Source organism: Brachypodium distachyon, chromosome 1 (genome assembly GCF_000005505.3).
Source record: "Brachypodium distachyon strain Bd21 chromosome 1, Brachypodium_distachyon_v3.0, whole genome shotgun sequence".
Lineage (NCBI taxonomy): Eukaryota > Viridiplantae > Streptophyta > Magnoliopsida > Poales > Poaceae > Brachypodium > Brachypodium distachyon.
Window position 1 is genome coordinate 4049959 of NC_016131.3, and position 20276 is coordinate 4070234.

At 47.1% G+C, this 20276-nt stretch overlaps 5 protein-coding genes across 6 annotated transcripts; 1 reads left to right on the forward strand and 4 right to left on the reverse strand.

Moving 5' to 3' along the window:
• Positions 1 to 113: 113 nt before the first annotated feature.
• LOC100846547 (mavicyanin) lies at positions 114 to 969 on the reverse strand. The gene is made up of 2 exons (XM_003559287.2): positions 728 to 969; positions 114 to 632 (listed from the first exon to the last, which is right to left on the reverse strand). The coding sequence occupies exons 1-2, from the start codon at positions 900 to 902 to the stop codon at positions 262 to 264; spliced, it is 546 nt and encodes a 181-aa protein (XP_003559335.1). The 5' UTR covers positions 903 to 969; the 3' UTR covers positions 114 to 261.
• Positions 970 to 2773: 1804 nt separating this feature from the next.
• Positions 2774 to 4641, reverse strand: LOC100846857 (mavicyanin). The gene is made up of 2 exons (XM_003559288.4): positions 3450 to 4641; positions 2774 to 3334 (listed from the first exon to the last, which is right to left on the reverse strand). Exons 1-2 carry the CDS (start codon positions 3616 to 3618, stop codon positions 3009 to 3011), a joined length of 495 nt encoding a protein of 164 aa, XP_003559336.1. The 5' UTR covers positions 3619 to 4641; the 3' UTR covers positions 2774 to 3008.
• Positions 4642 to 5956: 1315 nt separating this feature from the next.
• On the reverse strand, positions 5957 to 10540 carry LOC100841460 (cytochrome P450 72A14). The gene is made up of 5 exons (XM_003557709.4): positions 10143 to 10540; positions 9370 to 9590; positions 9040 to 9287; positions 6699 to 7068; positions 5957 to 6574 (listed from the first exon to the last, which is right to left on the reverse strand). Exons 1-5 carry the CDS (start codon positions 10519 to 10521, stop codon positions 6146 to 6148), a joined length of 1647 nt encoding a protein of 548 aa, XP_003557757.2. The 5' UTR covers positions 10522 to 10540; the 3' UTR covers positions 5957 to 6145.
• A 2812-nt stretch (positions 10541 to 13352) lies between these two features.
• LOC100828422 (zinc finger A20 and AN1 domain-containing stress-associated protein 6) lies at positions 13353 to 16281 on the forward strand. Of its 2 annotated transcripts, XM_024457381.1 has the most exons (3): positions 13353 to 13548; positions 15200 to 15271; positions 15356 to 16281. In XM_024457381.1, the coding sequence occupies exon 3, from the start codon at positions 15357 to 15359 to the stop codon at positions 15822 to 15824; it is 468 nt and encodes a 155-aa protein (XP_024313149.1). In that variant the 5' UTR covers positions 13353 to 13548; positions 15200 to 15271; position 15356; the 3' UTR covers positions 15825 to 16281. The 2 variants fall into 2 exon arrangements, with proteins under 2 accessions (XP_024313149.1, XP_003557802.3); XM_003557754.4 differs by lacking the exon at positions 15200 to 15271 and having other exon boundaries at positions 13355 to 13548.
• A 478-nt stretch (positions 16282 to 16759) lies between these two features.
• LOC100835141 (glucan endo-1,3-beta-glucosidase 8) lies at positions 16760 to 19335 on the reverse strand. Its single transcript, XM_003557776.4, has 2 exons — positions 18235 to 19335; positions 16760 to 18120 (listed from the first exon to the last, which is right to left on the reverse strand). The coding sequence occupies exons 1-2, from the start codon at positions 18582 to 18584 to the stop codon at positions 16989 to 16991; spliced, it is 1482 nt and encodes a 493-aa protein (XP_003557824.1). The 5' UTR covers positions 18585 to 19335; the 3' UTR covers positions 16760 to 16988.
• Positions 19336 to 20276: the final 941 nt, after the last annotated feature.

Consider the following 20276-nt stretch of genomic DNA (forward strand, 5'->3'; position numbering starts at 1 on the left):
TCGAACTTTGTAATGACACTTGATTTGGAGAATCAATGAATGTATTCGATTCGTTGATCGAAAGGAGATGATCGACTACTTAAGCACATACTTTAGCCCACTGCCACAATAAATGCTTATACTTTTAGAGATTTTATTGACGTCCAGCAACTTAGAACAACTTATTACATCAAGGCACTCACCAACAAGATTGTACTAATTAATCCACGAGTAAAATCGATCACGTAGGCAGTGGTAAAAGGGCAATCGGGCACAGGCCCATCACCATTTCCAAAAGAAGGGACGCCTGGACTTGTGAGCAGGAGACGACGACGATGGCGCCGTTGCCGCCGTCCACGGAGCCGGTGCCGTCCACGGAGCTGGAGCCGGTGCCATCCAAGGGGCACCAGGGACAGCAGGGGCAGGTGCCGCAGGTGCAGGCGCGTCCGCCGAGACAATGGTGACGTTAAGCTTCATGCCCATCTGGCAGTGGTTGCCCACGGTGCAGACGAACCACCGCCTCCCGGCCTTTCCCAGGTGGACCTGGTCGGCGCCGGAGCTCCAGGCGGCGGCGCCGTTGCTGTTGCTGCACGTCTTAAAGTCCGGCCCGCTCACTTCCACCACGTTATGCAAGGCCTTGTCGTAATTGAACACTGCAAGGCGACACACGTTTTGAATCAGCTCCTCCAGTTTGTTCTTAAACGAGATTTTAACTAGAACTCCGGCCGCTCCGGGTAAATTACGTTACCTAGTGCGTCGCCGACTCTGAACTCCTTGCTCTTGGACCAGACGTTGTAGTCGAACCCCAGCGTCCACCCTGTACCGTCGCCCACGGCGTGCACGGCGGCCGAGGCGAGCACCGGCAGGAAGACCATGGCGATCGCCGCCGCCACGGCAAGCATCTGCAGCTTGTTGGAAGCCATGGAGATCGATCGAGCTAGCTAGCACTGAACTGAAACTGAAACTGAAACTATTCCTTTCTACTGTGCGCTGTATGTATGTGGCTGTGAAGAGAACAAGCACACTTGGATGAGTATATATAGAGTGATTGATCTTGTCCGGTTTCACGTTCGTGCGAGAAATAGTCAAGACATGGGAGGCGTAGCTTCGCTTCGGAGTTACCGACGGAAGGAATGGATGCATCGATTGGTAAAGCGCGCTCTTGGAGGATTCAGAAAAGCTTTTTTCAGTTTGACGTGGTCTCTCTATAGTTTCGTCTCGTCCACCTGTGCTCTTGGGAGCGTATGTGACGTGTGCTTGCCCGGTGAACCGGTGGGGCTGACGACGGGGTTCCGGTGCCGGGCCTTGCCGGCGCGCACCGATGCATAATCGAAAATTCATGGGAGTTTGTCGGTCGATGTCGATCGTCTCATTTTTCGGACCTGGTCGATCGGCCGGCCGGCACCGATACACTGAAGAAGCGGATATATACTGGTTATGTGTTCTCGATCCAAATGTCTTTTACTGAGAATCTCGTTGAAGAATACGCAAAGTTCGAACTAGTACGCGCCGATTTAAATACTAGACTTGACATTGGTGCTTGTGTTTACATAAATTTCTTTCAGGATTTTTTTTTGTGAAAAGGAGTATAACCCCATTTCAGGATTGTGGTAGTCTCTCATAGTTGTATGTGTTTTCATAAGGATGATTGTACGTGTGTATTTACACACGTTGGCGTCTGTATTGTTTTTTGTATAAAAGTATGCAAATGGTACCCTTAACCTTTTTATCTCCCAACTATAGAAACCGGCACCAATGGTCATTCATCTGGTCTGAAATTTTTCGGTGCCAATGTGTCATGGTTTTGCCCACTGACTTGTCATATCGACATGGCATGTTGGATAGTGAAGCGGTGATCTTGAACTTAATGCCACGTCGATCTTTAACTTAAACGTTTAGTTGCCAATGTAAATTTTCACTTAAAAGTTTTTTCCTTGTGATATGTTCCGAACAAAAATATAAAATATTTCTCAAAATCGATCGAGGACTCACGTCATCAACTGAAATATTTCTCGGGTGACTAAATCCTAGAAAAACTGAAAATAAATTACATTTGATAAACCTTGAACAAAAATGAAAAATATAAGGAAAATGATCGTGCACTACTAAAAATGCAGTGAAGTTTTCTTTTCAAGTAGTACCAATGTGCACTTCTAGGTTGGCGAGAGTGTTCTGACCAAAACCATTTTGTATAAGGAGGGGCTATTTCTAAGTTGATTATAAAAAAAAATCTCGGTCGGCATATGCATCTGATGAAGATTTTTTTTTCATCCCTTTAAACTTGCACAAATCTCAACGGTTATATTGAATTGTTCTTGGGTAGTGTTAACTTATTCTTAGTTGCGTGAACTAAGCATAGCTCAAGTGGTGTGGTTTGTGGTGGAACCAGCCCACCTGGGTTAAAGTACTAGAATTGGCATGGGTGTCATATTTCACTGGATTACAATCTCTCAAGATCTGGTGGCTCAGTCTTTTAGAGCTGCTCATAGGGATGAGTGTACGCTTGTGTTTTGAGCGTTTGCGTTTGTACCGTGTTACTTAAAAAAACTTGTTCTTAATTGGCTAAAAAATCGTAAAACTGTTTTGCAGAGTACACATGAGCTTGTTCGGAGGTTCAGAGCACGTCAGAGAAGACTTGAGTTATATATGGCAGAAATCAGCTGCCAATCTCGTTAATTTGCCTCTGTATATCTGAATTTTGCGCATATTTTGGTGCGAAATTTTCATGCTAAAATTCTTAGCCCAAGCAACTGCACAGAAACCAAACCATATTTTAACAGCACTCGTAACTTCATTATCAACGAAATCAAATTATAAATTAAATCTTTGACCGAAGAAAATTTCGAGGGCCCACATTCACAAGGACACATCAAAAGAGATGCACATACGCGCGTACGTATATATAGGCGTATAGCAGCACGACCACGTACGTACACAAAAAAAAAAACACTGACGAAAACGCTCGATCGATCAATTGATCACATACAGTATATGATATGCCGGAGGTCCAGCAGAGTAAGTAGCGGCGCCTAGAGCACGAGCGCGGCGGCGGCGAGCGCGGTGACGGCAGCGACCCCGAAGTGCTTCGCGTGAACCTTGCCGGCGGGGTTGGACGGCGCCGGCGGGCTATTGGGGGACGGCGCGCCGGCCTCGTTGACGGTGACCTTGAACTTCATCCCGCCCTTCTCGCAGTGCTCGCCGATGTCGCAGATGAACCACCGGCGCCCGGCCTTGTCGAGCGTCACCCTGTCCTCGCCGGTGCTCCACGTGTTGGCGGTCGGCGGCTTGGTGCACGCCATGAAGTCCGCCCCGCCCACCTCCACCACGTTGTGGGCGCTGCTCCCGTACTTGAACACTGCACATCGACATTCGACACAAAGCAAAGAACCGATACACCGTCAGTCTCTCATGTCGCGTGCAGTCAGATCAAGACAACTGAAGGTCCATGAAGAGGTTAATGATGTACATACAGAGCGTGTCGCCGACGACGAACTGACGGGACTCGGACCAGGCCGTGTAGTTGAACTGGAGAGTCCAGCCCTTGTCGTCGCCGACAACGTGCTCCGATGCCACGGCGAGCCCCGGGAGGAAGGCCGCGGCCAGGGCGACCACGGCGACGAGCATATGCTTGGAAGCCATGTCGATCACTGAATCTGATTAATTAGTGAGTAGGGACCCTATGATCTTTTTAGATGGATCGATGCTGCTCTGGGTGTTGTGCTTCTCGGTCATTGCTCGCACGTATATATAGGGAGCGAGAGAGCTTAGTATGGCACATATGTGTATGTACATCGCCATCAGCAACTTGAGTACTTCTGTTTTTTTTTGGTGACTAGCCACTTGAGTACCAGACCATGTCTTCTGTAATCGTTAGAGCAGCTGTCCCAGGGCGGCATGAGGGATCGAGTTGAATGCGTCCTTGTGGCGCCAAATGTGGGTTGCCTTGGTGCTATCGGAAATTTGGAATTTGGAAGATGCACAGATCGAGTATTGGAATTTTCTATCACTACTGTTTCATGTGCAAGACGTGGTCTCGGGTTGACACATGTTTTTTCGTTTTTGGCTGGTCCGTCGTCAGTGCATTTTGGGCCGGCCGGGTTCGTCGTCGATGCTGGGACGATCCTCCCCGTGGCAGAATCAGCATCGTAGAGGCCCATCAGAACGGCCCAACGGTCCAACGAATCCTTGGCGATGGAGGAGTGCTAGCCAGTGGAAGAACATATCGAAAGATTGGGCCATGAGTCCGCGATTTCTCAATCACGGCCCAAAAAAGCTATCGTCCAACGTAGATTTGTATACTCGTACCATTCTGACCATACGTTTTCTAGAGATTGGTGCTACAGGGATGGCATCGTGCATTTGGTTGCTTAGCCATGTGAAAACACACATTTCTCTTTTGGTAGGTGAATCCGTGGCTAGAATGATACGTGGATACCGACCTATGCTGAGAAAAACTGCATTCACTCATGGCCGCAATAAGACACTGCTCATTTGACGTACGGCTATTGTTGTGGTGGTGGCTGACGTGTGCGCTCGAACCCAGGTGTCAGCCACAATAATCGTACATCAGGCGATCCTCCTTCCCACCAAAGGAGGATATGAGTAAGATGGCATGGTGAGGTGAGAATAACTGGTGAGACTTGAGAGTTTGAGTTTATCCTGTTTTATTTTCAACAAGATTTGATAAAATGCACCATATATATATATATATATATATATATATATATATATATATATATATATATATATATATATATATATATATTAATTTGAATATTAACGTATCTAATATTTATTTATATTGCATATATATATATATATATATACAATATAAATAAATATTAGATACGTTAATATTCAAATTATTTCGGCTAATATTAGGTTATATGGTAAATTAAATATTATGATTATCTTTTTGCAGGATCTTATAAGGCTGGTGAGGCCAAAGGAACTACCGACGGTTTTCGCAGTGATGTAATAATCCTACTCAGTACTCACCGTATTTATTACTATATTGCTTCAGGAGTAGCTAAGTTTATTTCCCTAGGCGTCTTTAATCAGGTTTATATGGGTGATTTCTTATCGTCTTCTCAGACAGTTCCACCCGAAGGGAACACTTCTCTACGGTTACAAGGTTCTCTTTTCAACGCCACACACACGACTTAACAGAGAACTACACGCAGAGGTTTCTCCTATAGGATCCCTAGCATAAGCACCCACCCGTATAAACATGCTAAAAAGACCGAGGGAAAAACAAAACTACTTCATTTCACAATATAGTTTACATACGGTTTTCCCTTTCGGGAACCCTCGAAGGGTTCACACAAAGATAAAGAAATTATGTTACTACCTTCCCAGTCTTATGTTACAAATGCCTTGATTACACAAGCTTTGTTACAGTGGGAAGTGGTACTACTACTACTACTAGAGAGCAGATAGTTTTCTGGCTAGCTGCCCTGAACTACTTGCTGCTCTGAAGGCTTGTGTTGTGCTCGATGGTTGTGTGTCTTCCAATACTGCAAAGAGCCTCCTTATATAGGCACCATGGCTGGCTCAAATAGTGCTCCCATGCATTATTTACCTCACCTTTCTCCATGTCCATGATGCACCTCCTTTATAGGTCCTAGGCTTCTTTTATAGCCTTTGGATGCATGCATGCATGTTGATAAGGGGTCTTTTGACTGCCACTTCTCTTTGTTTGCATACGAACGTGGCTTCCTTCACCTTGGGAGTAGTCTTGTGTTTTAATGATAGTGTTTTCGACACACTGCAGCCTTATTGTCTGTTTCCTTGGCTATTTTTCGTCTGCACAACATAAATCATAGGATCCCATGCATTTGTGATCTTGTATGCTGATGATGGGTCTTATATGCCTAATACATGCTAACGATGGCTCTTAAGATTTAATATTTTTCATTATTTTTAATTATTTATATATATATATATATTCATATTATTTTTTTTCAGTTTTCAATCATATTCAAATCAAATGATATTTTCAATCATATTCAAATCAAATGATATTCTATCAACTATTCGGGTATAGGTGGATATGTCCTCCCCGCCCGAATAATTGATAGTAATATCAATTAAAACTCTGGTGTATATATATATATATATAGACACACACACACACTTGTGTGCAAGGAGATTCTAGATAGCGCAATCATTCGAGACTCTTGATCATAATTTGTGCACCATGTTGAGGATGCAGTGTGATGACGGTGTACGGTGCATGGGCATAAGAAGGTGAGAGCTTGAACTCGAAACGCTGAAGAACCATGCTTAGAGCCATCTTAGCCTCCAGCAACGCGAAGTTCTGACCAATGCAGATCCTTGGCCCCGAACCGAATGGGAAGAATGCTAGACGATCGTTGGTTGCTTTGGAAATGCCCTCCGCGAACCTCTGGGGCTTGAACTCCAACACGTCTTTTCCCCATATGTTTGGGTTGTGATGAAGCAAGATTATGGGAAGCTCAACTGCTACCCCTGCAGGGTACGAGATGCCACCAATCTCCACTTCTTTGGATGTCTTTCGATTCAGTGTGACCGCTGGCGGGTACAATCTGAGAACCTCATACAGTATCGTCGTAACCTGGATGAAAAAATTAGAAGCAACATAGAGTGAGCAACGAGCAACCAATAACTTTCAGCCTTTGAGGTTTATTGTAAATCAGAACTTCTAATGCAGCAGCGTCACAACGGTGAGGAACACTTGCCGTTTTCAATCGATTCAGACCATGGAAGCTAGGCTTGTTCTTGCCAAACACGCTTAGGACCTCCTTCCTCGCTCGATCCTGCCACTCAGGGTGCATGCCGAGCACGACGAGTGTCCATGTGAGCAACACCGATGTTGTCTCCATCCCCGCAAAGTAGAATAGCTTGCACTCCTCAATCACATCCTCTGTGCTCATCCTCAAGCTAGATGTCCCACTAGCCTTGTTTGATTGTAGCATCAAACCAAGCAAATCGTGTTCATGTCCATCGCTCTCGATAGCGCGTTCCCTCTTCTCGATGATGCCTCTCAGGAGCCCTTCAATTTCCCGGTTGATTTCCTTCATCCTTCTGTTGTTTTCCGTGGGAAAGAACCTGCCAAACGCAAAGCAATTGCATGGAGTGTAGGCATATGTAAATGCAAGGAACTGGTTTGATTCTCCAAACAACAAAAATAATTTTACTACAAATTGTAATCTTCTGACTATTATATTACTAAAATAAAAGGCAAAACAAACAACCATGTTCTTCCATATAAGCTTAAAATATATAGTTTGATGATCTTATTTACAAAGCTCGAATTATATTGCTATGAACAAGAAGTGCATGCATTGAATATGATTGTCCATTATTGGACAAATGCATGTAATGATGATTATATATGTTAAGTGAGATCACTCTCGGTGAGGCTCGTCACTGTCAATCTAACACACATCCGACGTTCGGGGCATCTTCCCTCTCTCTTCTCCCATCTCTCTCTCTCTCACTCTCTCTCAGCCGACTGTCATCCATTTAATTTTTTTCGATTATTTTTGGGAAGTTTCCCAAAATTGTTAAAAGTTTGCTCTCAAAAAATTGTAAGTTCTTTCTATGAATTTTGAAAATTTCTTTTTTGGAAAAAATGGTTTAAATTTTGAAAGTTGAGAGAACTAAAATTTACAAACCAGAAGTCAGGAATACCAAAAGTGGGGAGGTTGGAAAATATAAATAAAAAAATGAGAGAAGGAAGATAGGCCGGTCTACTGACCGTTGGGTGCTTACCCTGCGAGTGACCGCCAAGTCGCCAACTAGTTACCTCCCGTGTTAAGGAAATATGCATCTATATCGGCACATATCGTGTTCGTGTAGAGAAAGGATTCTGAAACCATTGGCATGTTGTAAGCATCTAACTCACGGGGATATGCGTGACTCGATCTACATGGGCCCCCTTTTTTTTTTTTCCTATGCAAGACCAACCAATAAAAATGCAGGTGCATCAAACCACAAGCATACACCAACTACGAAGAATCAAAACATCCAATACACCTCCATCAGTGACACCACATATTAAGAAAGAAAGCAAGCGATTTAGTAAAAGGAAAGGTATCAGGTGAAAACTTTTATTCAGTCAAAACCTGAAAGCTTTCGGTCCTAACCGATGTATCTAAAATAAATGGATGAGATGAAAAGTGGAACGTCTAATCACTTAAATATATTTTACAAACCCCCTCAAGGTGAAAAATTTGAAGGTTTTTTTCATAAAAGGTGGAACAAGCTATGATAAGAGTGTGACGAAAATATGTTTGATAGATAAACAATTAGATTAAGATGAGGATGTCTGACAGGATCCGAATTTCTGAAGGCATGATAAAAAGCAATCGAGACATCTCCAATGATCAGGCTAAAGAAGGAACATAATACAAGGTTCACGTATGCATGCAGGGGCGGAGGCATGCTGGAATTTTTTTTGTAAGAGGGGCTAGAGAAGATGCATCATGGATCACTAATCTTAAATTAGTACTCCCTCTGTCGGGGTTTTGAAGGCCGGTCCATAAAAATGCTATAACCAAGAAAGAGGAAATGACCGGGGAAGAAAACTTTCCCTTAATCGTGCCTAAATTACTCCCTTCCTTAACCATCACCCATCCAAATCAATCTCAAAGGCAACCGAACGGTCGGGTGAGATGGCGAGTGGAAGCTGGAGAGAGGGAGTCTCGGTAGAGAAAATTACGGGAGGGGGAGGAATTAAGTCCTAGCAGTTAATGCGCGGGACCAAAATATACTTCCAAGCAGGATTTACAGGGAATTGGGCCTTCGATTTGTGAGTCGAGTTTTGAGGGAAATAGACCTGCAAAACCTAGACGGAGGGCATATCGTTGTTCTTCCATTGCTACACACCAAGTCCTTCGCAACAACCTTTTTTTTAGGGAAAGTCCATCGCAACAACCTAATACACTTCCAGTTTTGTTTTGTGTGCCAAAGTCGATTTATGTGGAGGCGAATTAAATAGAATAGAATTTTAGTGGCAACTAAGAGAGATGACATCACATACTGCTAGTTTTAATCAAAATAAAGGAGGGTACTTACAAGTAGCCTGGGATGTAAATATACTGGAGGGCTTTGATTATTCGCTCGGCTTGCTCTGCTTGAAGTTGGAAGATCCTTCGGCCTTCCATGAAGCTGCTACCGAACGCTGTGCGGGAGATCACGTCTCCACTGAGGTTCTGGAACTCTTGCCAGATGTCTATTTCTACTGATCCGCCTGAATTAGCTAGCTTATTCTCCCAATTGCCAACCAGCTCGGTGCAACACGTTGAGAAAGCTGGCAACATGCCCTAAAAATAGCTTCGGTTAGTATGCACATACGTGTTTTTGTACGTACACTTCGATCGAGCCTGGAGCTTGTAAGAATAGTACCTTCAGCTTTTCAAGATGGAAAGCAGGGTTCAGTATCCTCCGGTGCTTCGCCCATTTCTCGCCGTCGTAGTTCGCAAGCCCTGGGGCTATCAGTTTCCCAAGACGTTTGTTTGTGAACTTCTCGAAGTGGCCAGACTTGTTGGATAGGATATCTTTCACTAGCTCTGGCTGTGCGATGATCACCCTCAAGATTGGCCCAAACCATGTTATGCAAACGTTGCCTGCAATGCAATTCAATATGTTCTGGCGGTAAGAGAAATGGAGACAACAAAATCTTTGATATGCACGAGAAAACACATACATTGATGTACAGAAAATATAACATTTTTAGTTACATGCATTTGAGAAATACAATGATTTTGTGTTTTTCGGTTACACTCTGGTCAAGCCACGGCCATAGCGGCTCCTAAATTTTGATCCGACAGCTGCTCACTCAACATGTTTTCAAATAATGTTGAATAAGGAATGTAGAATTCGATCATGCTAGAGACATCAAGAAGACGTAGATCGATAAAGACTGGGAGCAGGATGGAGTCATTTTTGTGTGTAAATAAGATCAAATAATTGACAACACTTTTCAAACGCGTCAAGCTCAATGTTCATGTCAGAAACAAACATACTAGACAGAGAAGGGAAAGAAATTAGGCTGCAGCAAGAGTTTAATCTCTCGTTCTTTCATCTTTTCTACTCTGTTTAATTATTATTTGAAATAAATATACTCTTGCAGCTTCTCCTACGAATTTTCCTTTAAAACAACAACATAACTCACATACCGTGTTCCTTGACAACGTTGTAGAGGTGTGGCGCCACGCGGGGCACAATATCGTGGCAGGGCGGCATGGGGCTGGACTGCGCCTCCTTGTTGAGCCTGCCGTTCTCCGTGAGATCCCCGGCCGGGAAGCGGTATGCTGTGCCGCCGAGTCCCTGCGCTCGGAGCAACCGGCCGAGCCGCCGCGGCCTCAGCCAGCATCTCTCCGCGACCTTGGAGGCTGCCCACAGGACCAGCAGGGCAGCGAGAACGCAGAGCAGGCTCCACGGTGATGGAGAAGCCACGTCACCTACGAGTGCCCTTGCTGCTGCGTCGACCTCCATTAGTTTCTTACTGACTCGTGTGGCAACCAAACTGTGTAATGTGGAGTGACCGTAGCACATCAAAGTAGCAGAAGTTTTGTGGGAACTGAATGTTTTATAGGCGCATTGAGAGGGTAGCCGGCGATAGATGCTTTGCTTGGCATCACATGTTTTTCTCCTCTTCTTGTTTCCCTTTCTTTTGTCGTAACAATTTCTCGACGGCCATGAACGAATCTTCAGACTTGTGTGGAAAAAGACGTAACACACAAAAGACAAACAAAAGCAAGTTTGTTGTTTGCATCAACAAAGCGTGGCGCAAGGCCGCGCAGATACGTCACGATATTTCTTTCATTCTAGACGCTGAGGATTCTCTGGATTCTTTTATGCCTCTCTAATGTCGCTTACTAAATGTTTGATTTCTCTGTAAAACACAAGGACCGAAGGATGTCATCACTCTGTCGTTTGCAGATAGGCATCGCTGGGTTCATTTGGACCCAATTTAGCTAGATTATTCTTGTATAAATCTGAGGTCAGTGAGTACTAAAATACCCACGAAATAATGTCCACACGTCTGCATCAACGTCCTGGCTCATGTGACAACAGTGTTGACGTGGAATGACCAACCAATCTGCAATCCTCCAACTACCTGTGGAATAATCTCAATGAACAATCTGGATGTAAACACATGTGGCAGAGACTATATGATGTGACACTGGTGTTGGCATGGAAATGACCAACCTATGCGGGGACTGACCAATCTGCAGTCCTCTAAAGTTGTCAAGGAAAGTACCAAATGATTGAAGAAATACCAATTACGAAGGACCACACACTCTCGAAGCACAACCTACCATTTAAAAAGGGTTCGTCATGCATTTGCCTCAAATCAAATAAAGGAGTAAAAATTTGACACACAATGGGCAACCATAAAAAAAGGACTCGTCTTGTGCTTATCTCAAATCAAATAAAGGTGTAGAAATTTGACACACAATGAGCAACCATATAAAGAGGCACATCATGTACTTGCCTCAAGACAGGCGCTTAATGAAAATATTATACTGCACATGTAAAGCTTCCAAACCTCTGGATTAAACCTTGATTAGGAAAACTACTCTATAATAAGGACAGGATTATACATTAATCATAGGTAAACCTCCCATAACTACAGTATCAACTTCCATTTTCAGCTTAATGTGGCCGATCTTCTGTTATCAACTACACATACACGACACAACCCTCTAGTACAGCAGCCAAAACAATCAACATCCTAGCAGCACTAGCTAGCAACCATGCGCTAATTAAATCAGTCGGCAGCAGCAACCAGTAATATCTGAACTAAACTGCGCCTAATCAATCAGCTGGCAAACAAGCAACATCTAAACCAGCAAGTAATTCACTCGGCAACTGACTGCTAGTACTAGCACTAAGACGAGAACTAAATGAACTGGTGCAGCTGCAGCTAATCAACAAGATGTGCTAATTTTTCAACCCACACATCAATTTCAGTCGGCACACCAACAGATACACAGCCGCTGCGGAAGCGCCCGCTGGTACCCGTTTCATAATTCTTGTAGAAATATTACATGTAAGATACATCTATTTTTGACAAATTTAAGACAAGAATTATGAAACGGAAGGAGTGCTAGATTAATTATCGATGTCCCTCAATTGCAGCACTCAACTAATCTTCTACACCAGCAAGCACCCTGCGAATCGGCCAAACGCGCCGTCGGGCACGTGCCTGGCGGCACTGCAGGTGGACAATAACGCACTGACGGAGACCAGACGTGATTCACCGCGACGTCCGGCGGCAGCCGGAGCAGCGGCAAGCGGCAGAGCAATAACCATCCCTAGGCGGCTGGTCGCTGCAGCGCAAGCGGCGACGCAGATGGCGACTGCTGGCCCTGGCGTCGACAGCCTCTGTAGCGGCGCAGGAACTCTAGGCGGCTGCAGCGATTGGGGGTAGGAACACAGGGTTTCGGGTATGGCAGGGCCCAAGGAACGTTGGGCCGGCCCAAAGCACGGCATGGCACGAAATTTTCATGCCCCGGCCAAGCACGAGCCTCATGTGGGCCGAGCTTTTTTCCATTCTAAAGAAGCTCCATTCGATAAAAAAAATATTGTTGCTTACATTACTAACAAATTTATTTCGTACAAATGTAACTTCCACTATTCATTCCTATGAATAATTGTATCGTTTTTACCATTCTATTGTCAAAATGAAACAAAACATTAGAAACAAAACAAATGAGGGGGCCTGGAGGATACGAAACACCCTAGCTTGCCTCTTTGCACGTCCACACCCGCAGGCTTGGAGGAGAGAAAAATGGTCAAATCATGCATTTTGCCCGACATATCTGCAGAGATACCTTTGCATGAGTCGGACCAAGCACAAAAAAGCTTCCAAACGATTTGGAAAGTTATACTACAGGTGTGCTGCCCAGGCAGGCAACCAGCACATCATGTCATCTGAAAAAATACGCACAGACGTGTCGAGAGGGAATGAGCCGGACGCATAATCATGATCCCAACAACTTCTCTACTAAACTCAACCGTCTCCTTTCAGACAAAGAAAGAAGAAAGAAAGAAGAGCTCAATCATCCGGCGACTGTAGCCGGCCCACCCCTCCCCGGGCCCAGCGCCAGGAGAGGGCCACATGATTCTCGCGTCCTCGTGTCGTGATTGTGCGCGTCTAGAAGAATCCCCACAGGCCATTTCCACTCGATCTAGCCCAACCCAACCACCCCGTATTCACCAACTTTCGATTATAAAATTCCAAAAGATAATTCTAAATTCGAACAGAAAGCCGTGGAGTCCAATTCTGAAAGGCCTCTCTCTCTCTCCGGGCCTTTACAAATCCTACATAAATTCCTGTAAAAAAAAACTCCCATATAAATTAATGTGGCCCGACGCCACCCCCGCACCCAAAAAGGAAAAGGAAAGAAGAAGAACGCGAAAAATAAGAACCGAATTCCTCCCCCGGAAGAACAGGCGGAGGAGGAAAGGAGCCACACCCAATACCCGTCCCGTCCGGCCGCCTTGCGCCCGGAGGCCCCCCCGCCCGCGGATCCGATCGGTCGATTGGAGCCTCCCCCCGCCGACCCTCGCTAGGTGCGTCTGTTAATCACGCAGCGCTAGCTTTGGCCGTCGAGGCTTGGCTGTTCTGCACCTGCTTTTGGACAGGATTCTCTGGTTCGATGCGTTAATTTGCCGTTGAAAGGTTATTAGATGCGTTGTTCTTGGATGCGATGCGATCGATTGTATGATTGGGTGGTTCGCCGGATCAATAGTCTAATGCTCGGCGAAGAGGGTTTGGCATGCCTGAATTTTGTGTTGGTTGCGATGGCGGATGAGTGCTTGCGTTTGATTTCCTTATAACTGACAACAAAGAGACTAGCTGCCCGTATTAAGGATTAATTTCCGGATAGGGGAATTCATGTAGGCCTTGATTGCACGATATGGTTTTGCTTCTGTCGTGTGGCCTTGGCGCCTGCCGAGGTTTCTTAACCATCCTTGCAACTTGCAAGGTGGACGCGTAGCGCCATGATTGCTTCCCTGCGGCTTTCGCTTATGCATGTAAAATCTCTTCCTTAACTCAAGACGACTGTGTAATTTTTCTACGAGCGTGAAGATTCGCCTCTCTGTCGTGTAAAGATAGGATTTATTCCTTTACACAAGGAAAATGAGATGATGCATGCCAAACTGCCAAGCATAATTTTTCAATATGAATGAAGCTTCATCTTTATGCAAATTCATATCTATGCCGCAATCGACCATCAATTATGCTGCCATGATGGGACAAGTGCACAAGTTTCTCGACGAATATGAATATATAGGGATAAGGCGAACCGAGGCATCCCGGATGGTGATGCATACCTATCCGCCCTCGTCTGAGCCTCCACGCTTGCAATTATATATAGGCATAAGAAATTAAGAGACTTGATTTTGTCATTCCTATTCTTGGTCTACCTTGCAGCGATGACATTTGTCCACTTCACTGGGTAGGTCTCATCCTATTTTCTCCATACAAGATGTGGGAAGTATGTGCATTTTAAGATCCTCTGTCACATATTTATGCTTGTTTATTGCATTATTTAAATCGCCAGGGAATTCTTTTTGAAAACGGGAGTAGCCTAATCAGGCAAATGACAATGAAACAGTCTGCATCAAGGTGTTTCAGCATGTGCATGGGCCATGGGGACTCTTTCCACATATATTTTCTTGAGGACGCTTCCCACAAATATGGTGTGTTTTTTCATGGTACCAAGTGCCTATCTATGACCTCTGATCTGGTTGATGGGAATGGACAACTAAATTTGTTCTGTAGGTTAGGACAAGTTCCCATCTTAGCCAGGACAGTTTTACTTTGTTAACAATCTCAGTTAATCAAATGGGACAGAGCCGTATCATCGCCATTCTTTTATGACCATATAGTTTTCCGCAATAAATCGACCATGCCGCCGATCATCATAGTCAAGATCTGGAGCTAAAAAATGGGTGATAGCAGGGGCTAAGCACTTGAGCAGTATTATGATGCCAGAGTAGGTTTTTGTTTTTCTCCTTCTTTGGGCTGTCCCGCCTGTGTAAATTTGTCTGAACTTCTTAATCAATGAGATGAGAGCAAAGCTTTTGCCTCCGTTCCAAAAAAAAAAAAAACTGATGGCAGGAACAGACAACTAAGGTTGTGGTGTGTTTTGAGGTGTGTTCTTGTCATTGTGAGGTCAATTCTGTGTTGCAATCTTGTTATGCTCCATGGTTGCAGGGCAAGTATCTGTGATGTCCATCTGACTCTTACCTAGTTCACTTCCACGGTTCCACATACCTTACTTACATGGTGCACCACCTCTGTACTAATGAATTTTTAAGTTATTGATTAAAATGTTAGTTTTGGATAATGAAGTTACACTTGTTTCTGTAGGATGGCGCAAGAGGCAGAGGAGACGGGTGTCCACGCACCTGAGGCCCCGATATTGTGCATTAATAACTGTGGCTTCTTCGGCAGCCGGATGACTGAAAACATGTGTTCAAAGTGTTACAGGGACACTGTGAAGGTCAAGACAGTGGCCGCTGTGGCAGAGAAGAAAGTTGCTGTTGCATCGTCTTCCACGTCTTTGGTGGCAGAAATCGAGGATGAAGTGTCTGTTCCAGTCAAAGATGGGAAGCAAGCAGTCGAGGAGGAGGCACCGAAGCCACCCAGTAACCGGTGCTTGTCATGCCGGAAGAAGGTCGGGTTGACAGGATTCAGGTGCCGCTGTGGAGATACCTTCTGCTCAATGCACCGTTATGCAGATGCACACAAATGCACCTTCGATTACAAGCAAGCTGGCAGGGAGCAGATAGCCAAACAGAATCCTCTCGTGAAAGCTGACAAGGTCACAAAAATCTGATGGTGGTTCTGCAGGATCCCTGCTCATCAAGTTTACTTCAGAATTATGTGTCAAGGATTGAATTGGGTCTACCTGGAATTTGCCGTGCCAATGAACTGCCTTAGACAAACACCACCAACTGATGCCTGTCACCGACTCGCCGGGGTACTTGAGCTCCCACCAATGGGCCATTGCACCAATTCGGCCACTCTTTCAAGCCTTCAAATGCTATATTTTGTTGGTGTTTGTGTGGGGAACATTCATTGGCACAGGTGCATTCTTATTTATATGCAATATGAATAACGTAAATATTTATTCCAGACAGTATGCACTTGTCCTATTGTGCTCGAGGCTTGGCAGATTTTCATGGTCACTTTTTTTTTTGTTTGACAGCTTGCATGGTCACTTGTTAATATTGTAGGTTTGGTGTGTATTCTGTGATTAGATGCTTCTCTGTGAAAATTGATCTCATTAAGAAGTACCCGCTGCATATTATGACTTTGGATTCGGGAGAATTGTTGGAAGTTCAACAAAAAATGTTGAACAGAACACCGCCACAATTGTAAAAGGGTCCATGACTCCAGCCCAGGCCTCTTTTTTCGTTGGAGGTTGGCTTAACCGTTTGTGATTTTGTTAACAATGGAAATCACCATCGAGTAGGCTCGTCCTCAATTGAAATACTAGCAGCAGGTATGGGTTTTCCACATGCGTGGTTGCATCACACCGAGAAACTAGTTATTAGTCACCTCACCTGCGATGGAAGCATTTATTTTTGCCGACTTGCAATGAAGGGAAAGTTGTGCATCTGGGTCATGTTATGCTGGATCCGAGAAGCATGTGCTGCTGTACAATATTGCCAAATGCCAATCAAATCTCACTTGTGCAGGAGCTGCTATGCTCCTCAACAATGATGTGAAGCACTGGATCTGGGATCCTGAATGAGCTGCACTCGGTACTCGGTAGTCATCAAACTCTATTGCTTGTTTGCATCAGCAGTTGGGCACATCAAGTGTGTGTCAGTAACTCAGTATCATGTGAAATATCATTTCAACATATATCCTGAAGTATATGTGTGTCCAGCACAAGATCTGTACTAACTACTAATCCAAAAAAATGATGCAACAAATGATCAACAGCTGTGAAATACATATAAAAGTCTCTCTGAATCTGAAGAGCATGCTGCCCCTAATGCAACATGAAGAGCTGGATCAGAGCCAGCACTAGTAGAGCAGCGGCGCCCAACGACCCGGCAGAATGCCGCCGGTGTCCCGACGACGTCGAGGAGGCGGCGGCGATCTGTATGGGGAAGTGGCAGGTGTCGGTGGACGGGTCGGTCTGCGTGGGCACAGCGAGCGCCTGGAAGTCGCAGGCCTCGTCCTTCTGGTTCTGCACCTGGAAGTACATGTTGAACGCATAGGAGGCGTTGCCGATGGCATCCATGCCGGCGCACGAGGACCCGAAGCCGAGGGCGGTGCAGTCGGCGAACGTGCAGGCGAAATTGACGTTCTCGGCGAGCTTGCTGGTGTCCTTGGCGTTGGCGTTGTACACGCACCACGTCTTGGGGAGGTACTGGACGTCCTTGGCCGGCGCGAGCATCGTGTTCTGGCCTTGCCCGGTGAGGTCCATGGGGAACTTGGGCTGGCCATCGAAGCGGAGCACGCCCCAATGCCGCTCGAACGCGCCGGGCGCCACGCTCTTGATGTCCTCGTCCAGGAGCCCGAACAGGTACACCTCCATGTACTTGTTGGGCCGGAGCGGCGTGCCGACGTTGGCGGCGAGGCGCTTGAGCAGGCCGGTGTAGAAGCGCTGCGCGTAGACGTAAGTGGCGTGCTTGTCGCCGTCCGTGGGCCAGCCGACCTCGCCGATGACGATGGGCAGGTCGCCATGGCCGACCGCCTTGAGCGCCGACACGAGCGTGTCGAAGTTGGCGTCGAACACGTTGGTGTAGGAGTTGCCGTTGTCGACCACAGGGTCCGCGCCGCCGTCGAAGAAGGCGAAGTTGACGGGGAAGTCGTCGCTGAGGTAGAGGCTGAGGTACGGGTAGATGTTGACGGTGAAGGGCGCGCCGTTCTTGGCCAGGAAGTCCACCATCTCCGTCATCAGGTCCGTAATGTCCGGGCGGAAGGTGCCCGCCGACGGCACCGGCTTGTCCTTGGGGGAGTTGTACACGTCCGCGTTGAGCGGCACCGTGGCCTTGACGTCGCTGAGGCCGGCGTCGTTGAGCGCGTTCTGGATGTTCTTCAGCGCCGGCAAGGTGACCTTGTCGAACGTGCCGTTGTAGGAGGCCAGGAACGGCTCGTTCCCCACGGCCACATACCTGTCCAAGCAATACAGATTACAGAAGTCAGGTCAGATCATATGCATCAACGCCGGCGGCGCCATGAATGAGAGGAGAGAGCAGGGGAGGTAAATGGAGGCAGAGAGAGCTGACTTGATGTTGACGCCGCCGTCGAAGTGGTAGCGGGAGACGTTGTGGCGGACCCAGTCCCTGGCGTTGTCGGAGTCGGTCATGAGGTCGAGCAGGACGTTGGGGATGGCGACCATGACCTCGATGTCGGTGCCGGCGAGCGCGCCGAGGGTGCCCTGGTCGGCGTCGAACAGCTTCACCTTCTTGATGCCGTTGTCCTTGAGCATCTGCACCACGATCTTGGGCGACAGCGGGTGCGTCGCCTGCGTGCCCCAGTTCATCCCCAGCGCCTCCGCCGCCGGCGACACGGACGCCGCCAGGGCCGCCACCACGCAACAGAGCCACGGACCCCGCAACGCAGAATCCTTCGCCATTATTGAATCGGGATTCTCCTTGCGGAAGAACCAACTGATCAACCGTCCTCGATGCGACGGTATTGAAGATTCCTGGAACTGGGAATCTGGAACCCAGGACCAGGAAAAAGCCCCAAGATTTCGACTTCAAGATCCGAGATCCAATTCGTCAATGAATCAGAACCCAAGAAAGCCAGCCACCTTAGAAGGGAACTAGGAGGTATAAACAGGAGCGCGCGCGGATTGCAAAACGCGCGGAGCTCCGAGAAACGGCAATGGGGAGAAGAAAAAGAAACAAAACACGGGGTTCCTTCCCCTTCTGGACCTGGCCTTTCCTATCCGGCCCTCGTGGCGGTGGGGAAAGAGAGAGAGCGATTCACGCGTGAATGCCTGAAAATCCCCAAGGAAGGAAAGAAACACGCGCAGTGTGGTCCGAGAAAAGGAAAGGGGATGGATCGGAGAGACAGAGACGGCTGCTGCGAAAAGGCGTGAGACTTTCGATCGAATCCAGAGAGAAAGAGAGGGCAGGCAAAAGGATGGAGATCCAGGCGCGACGAGCCAACGCCGCACGGGAGCCGATGGAGGAAAAGATCGGGGATCAAAGAGGCGGCATTAACTCACTGCTACGCTACGCGTTCCGGCGTTCGTGTGCGAGAGAGGAAGCGATTTATGAGCAGAGTTTGGACGCGGGTGGAACGGATCGTGGTGGTGGCGCTCGAGACAGCGGCGGCAACGAAGAGCGTATCGCCAAGCAGGGGAGTGGGGAGAGTGGTGGGGGTGGCCCTGGACTTTGGACTGGAGAGGAGAGGGGTGTTTCGGTCATTTTGGCGCCTCGGTGGAGGAGGGAGGTTGGCGACGTGGCGCGCCCGCACGCGCTCCCGGCGTTGACGAGCGGAGCTCTCTCGTGGTGGTGGGGAGGGGCGCACCTCCGTTTCCGTTTTAGCGCGCGTCTCCCGAGGGCCAAAGGCTAAATAAAAAGCGAGTAAAAAGGAAGCAAAAATTCCCAAGTTTTCCTTCTTCCAAACTTGGCGTGCTATCTCCTTTTTTTCCTTTTCACGAGTAGCGCTACACGCTACGGGCTCTCGTAGAAGAAGAAAGAAAAGGGTGTGTTTGCGTGAACTGAGGGACGGCCACGAGTGGCCGGCGTCTCGATGACGCCCCCGCGGCCGGGTCGATTCGGTCCGTTACGGTACGACGGGCCCGATTGCCGAAAACGCCCCCCCTGCGGATTCAAATGCCCGGGCCAAGGCAGAAGCGGCCAGGAACAGCCGCGTCAGGATTCAGACCGATCGGCCCGCGTTGCACATGTCGGCACGCACCGCCGCGTCGTTTTGCTAAGCACTAGTAGTAGGCGGAGTACGCTCCTCCGATAGCCGGTACGGCAAAGAGATCTCCACGACAAACGCCATGAACTCCGATGGACAGCCACGTCTCACCAACCCAGCTAAGCAGCTTCAAATTAAAAAACACTACAAATCTCAAAATAGTTGTATGGTACGAAGGATTTGGAATGGATTATCCTTAGTTTCTCCAACGAAACACTTCATTTTTTTATCAAATTAAAACATTTCTCAACAGTGACTAAAAATTAGGCTAACATCAAACAATCCCTAAACCGGGCCGGAACCCAAGCGCCAAGCGCCAGGCGCCAGTAGGCTCGCACGTGGCACCGCCAGGACGCGGTCGGTCGACCTCCCGTTACTCCTCCTCAGC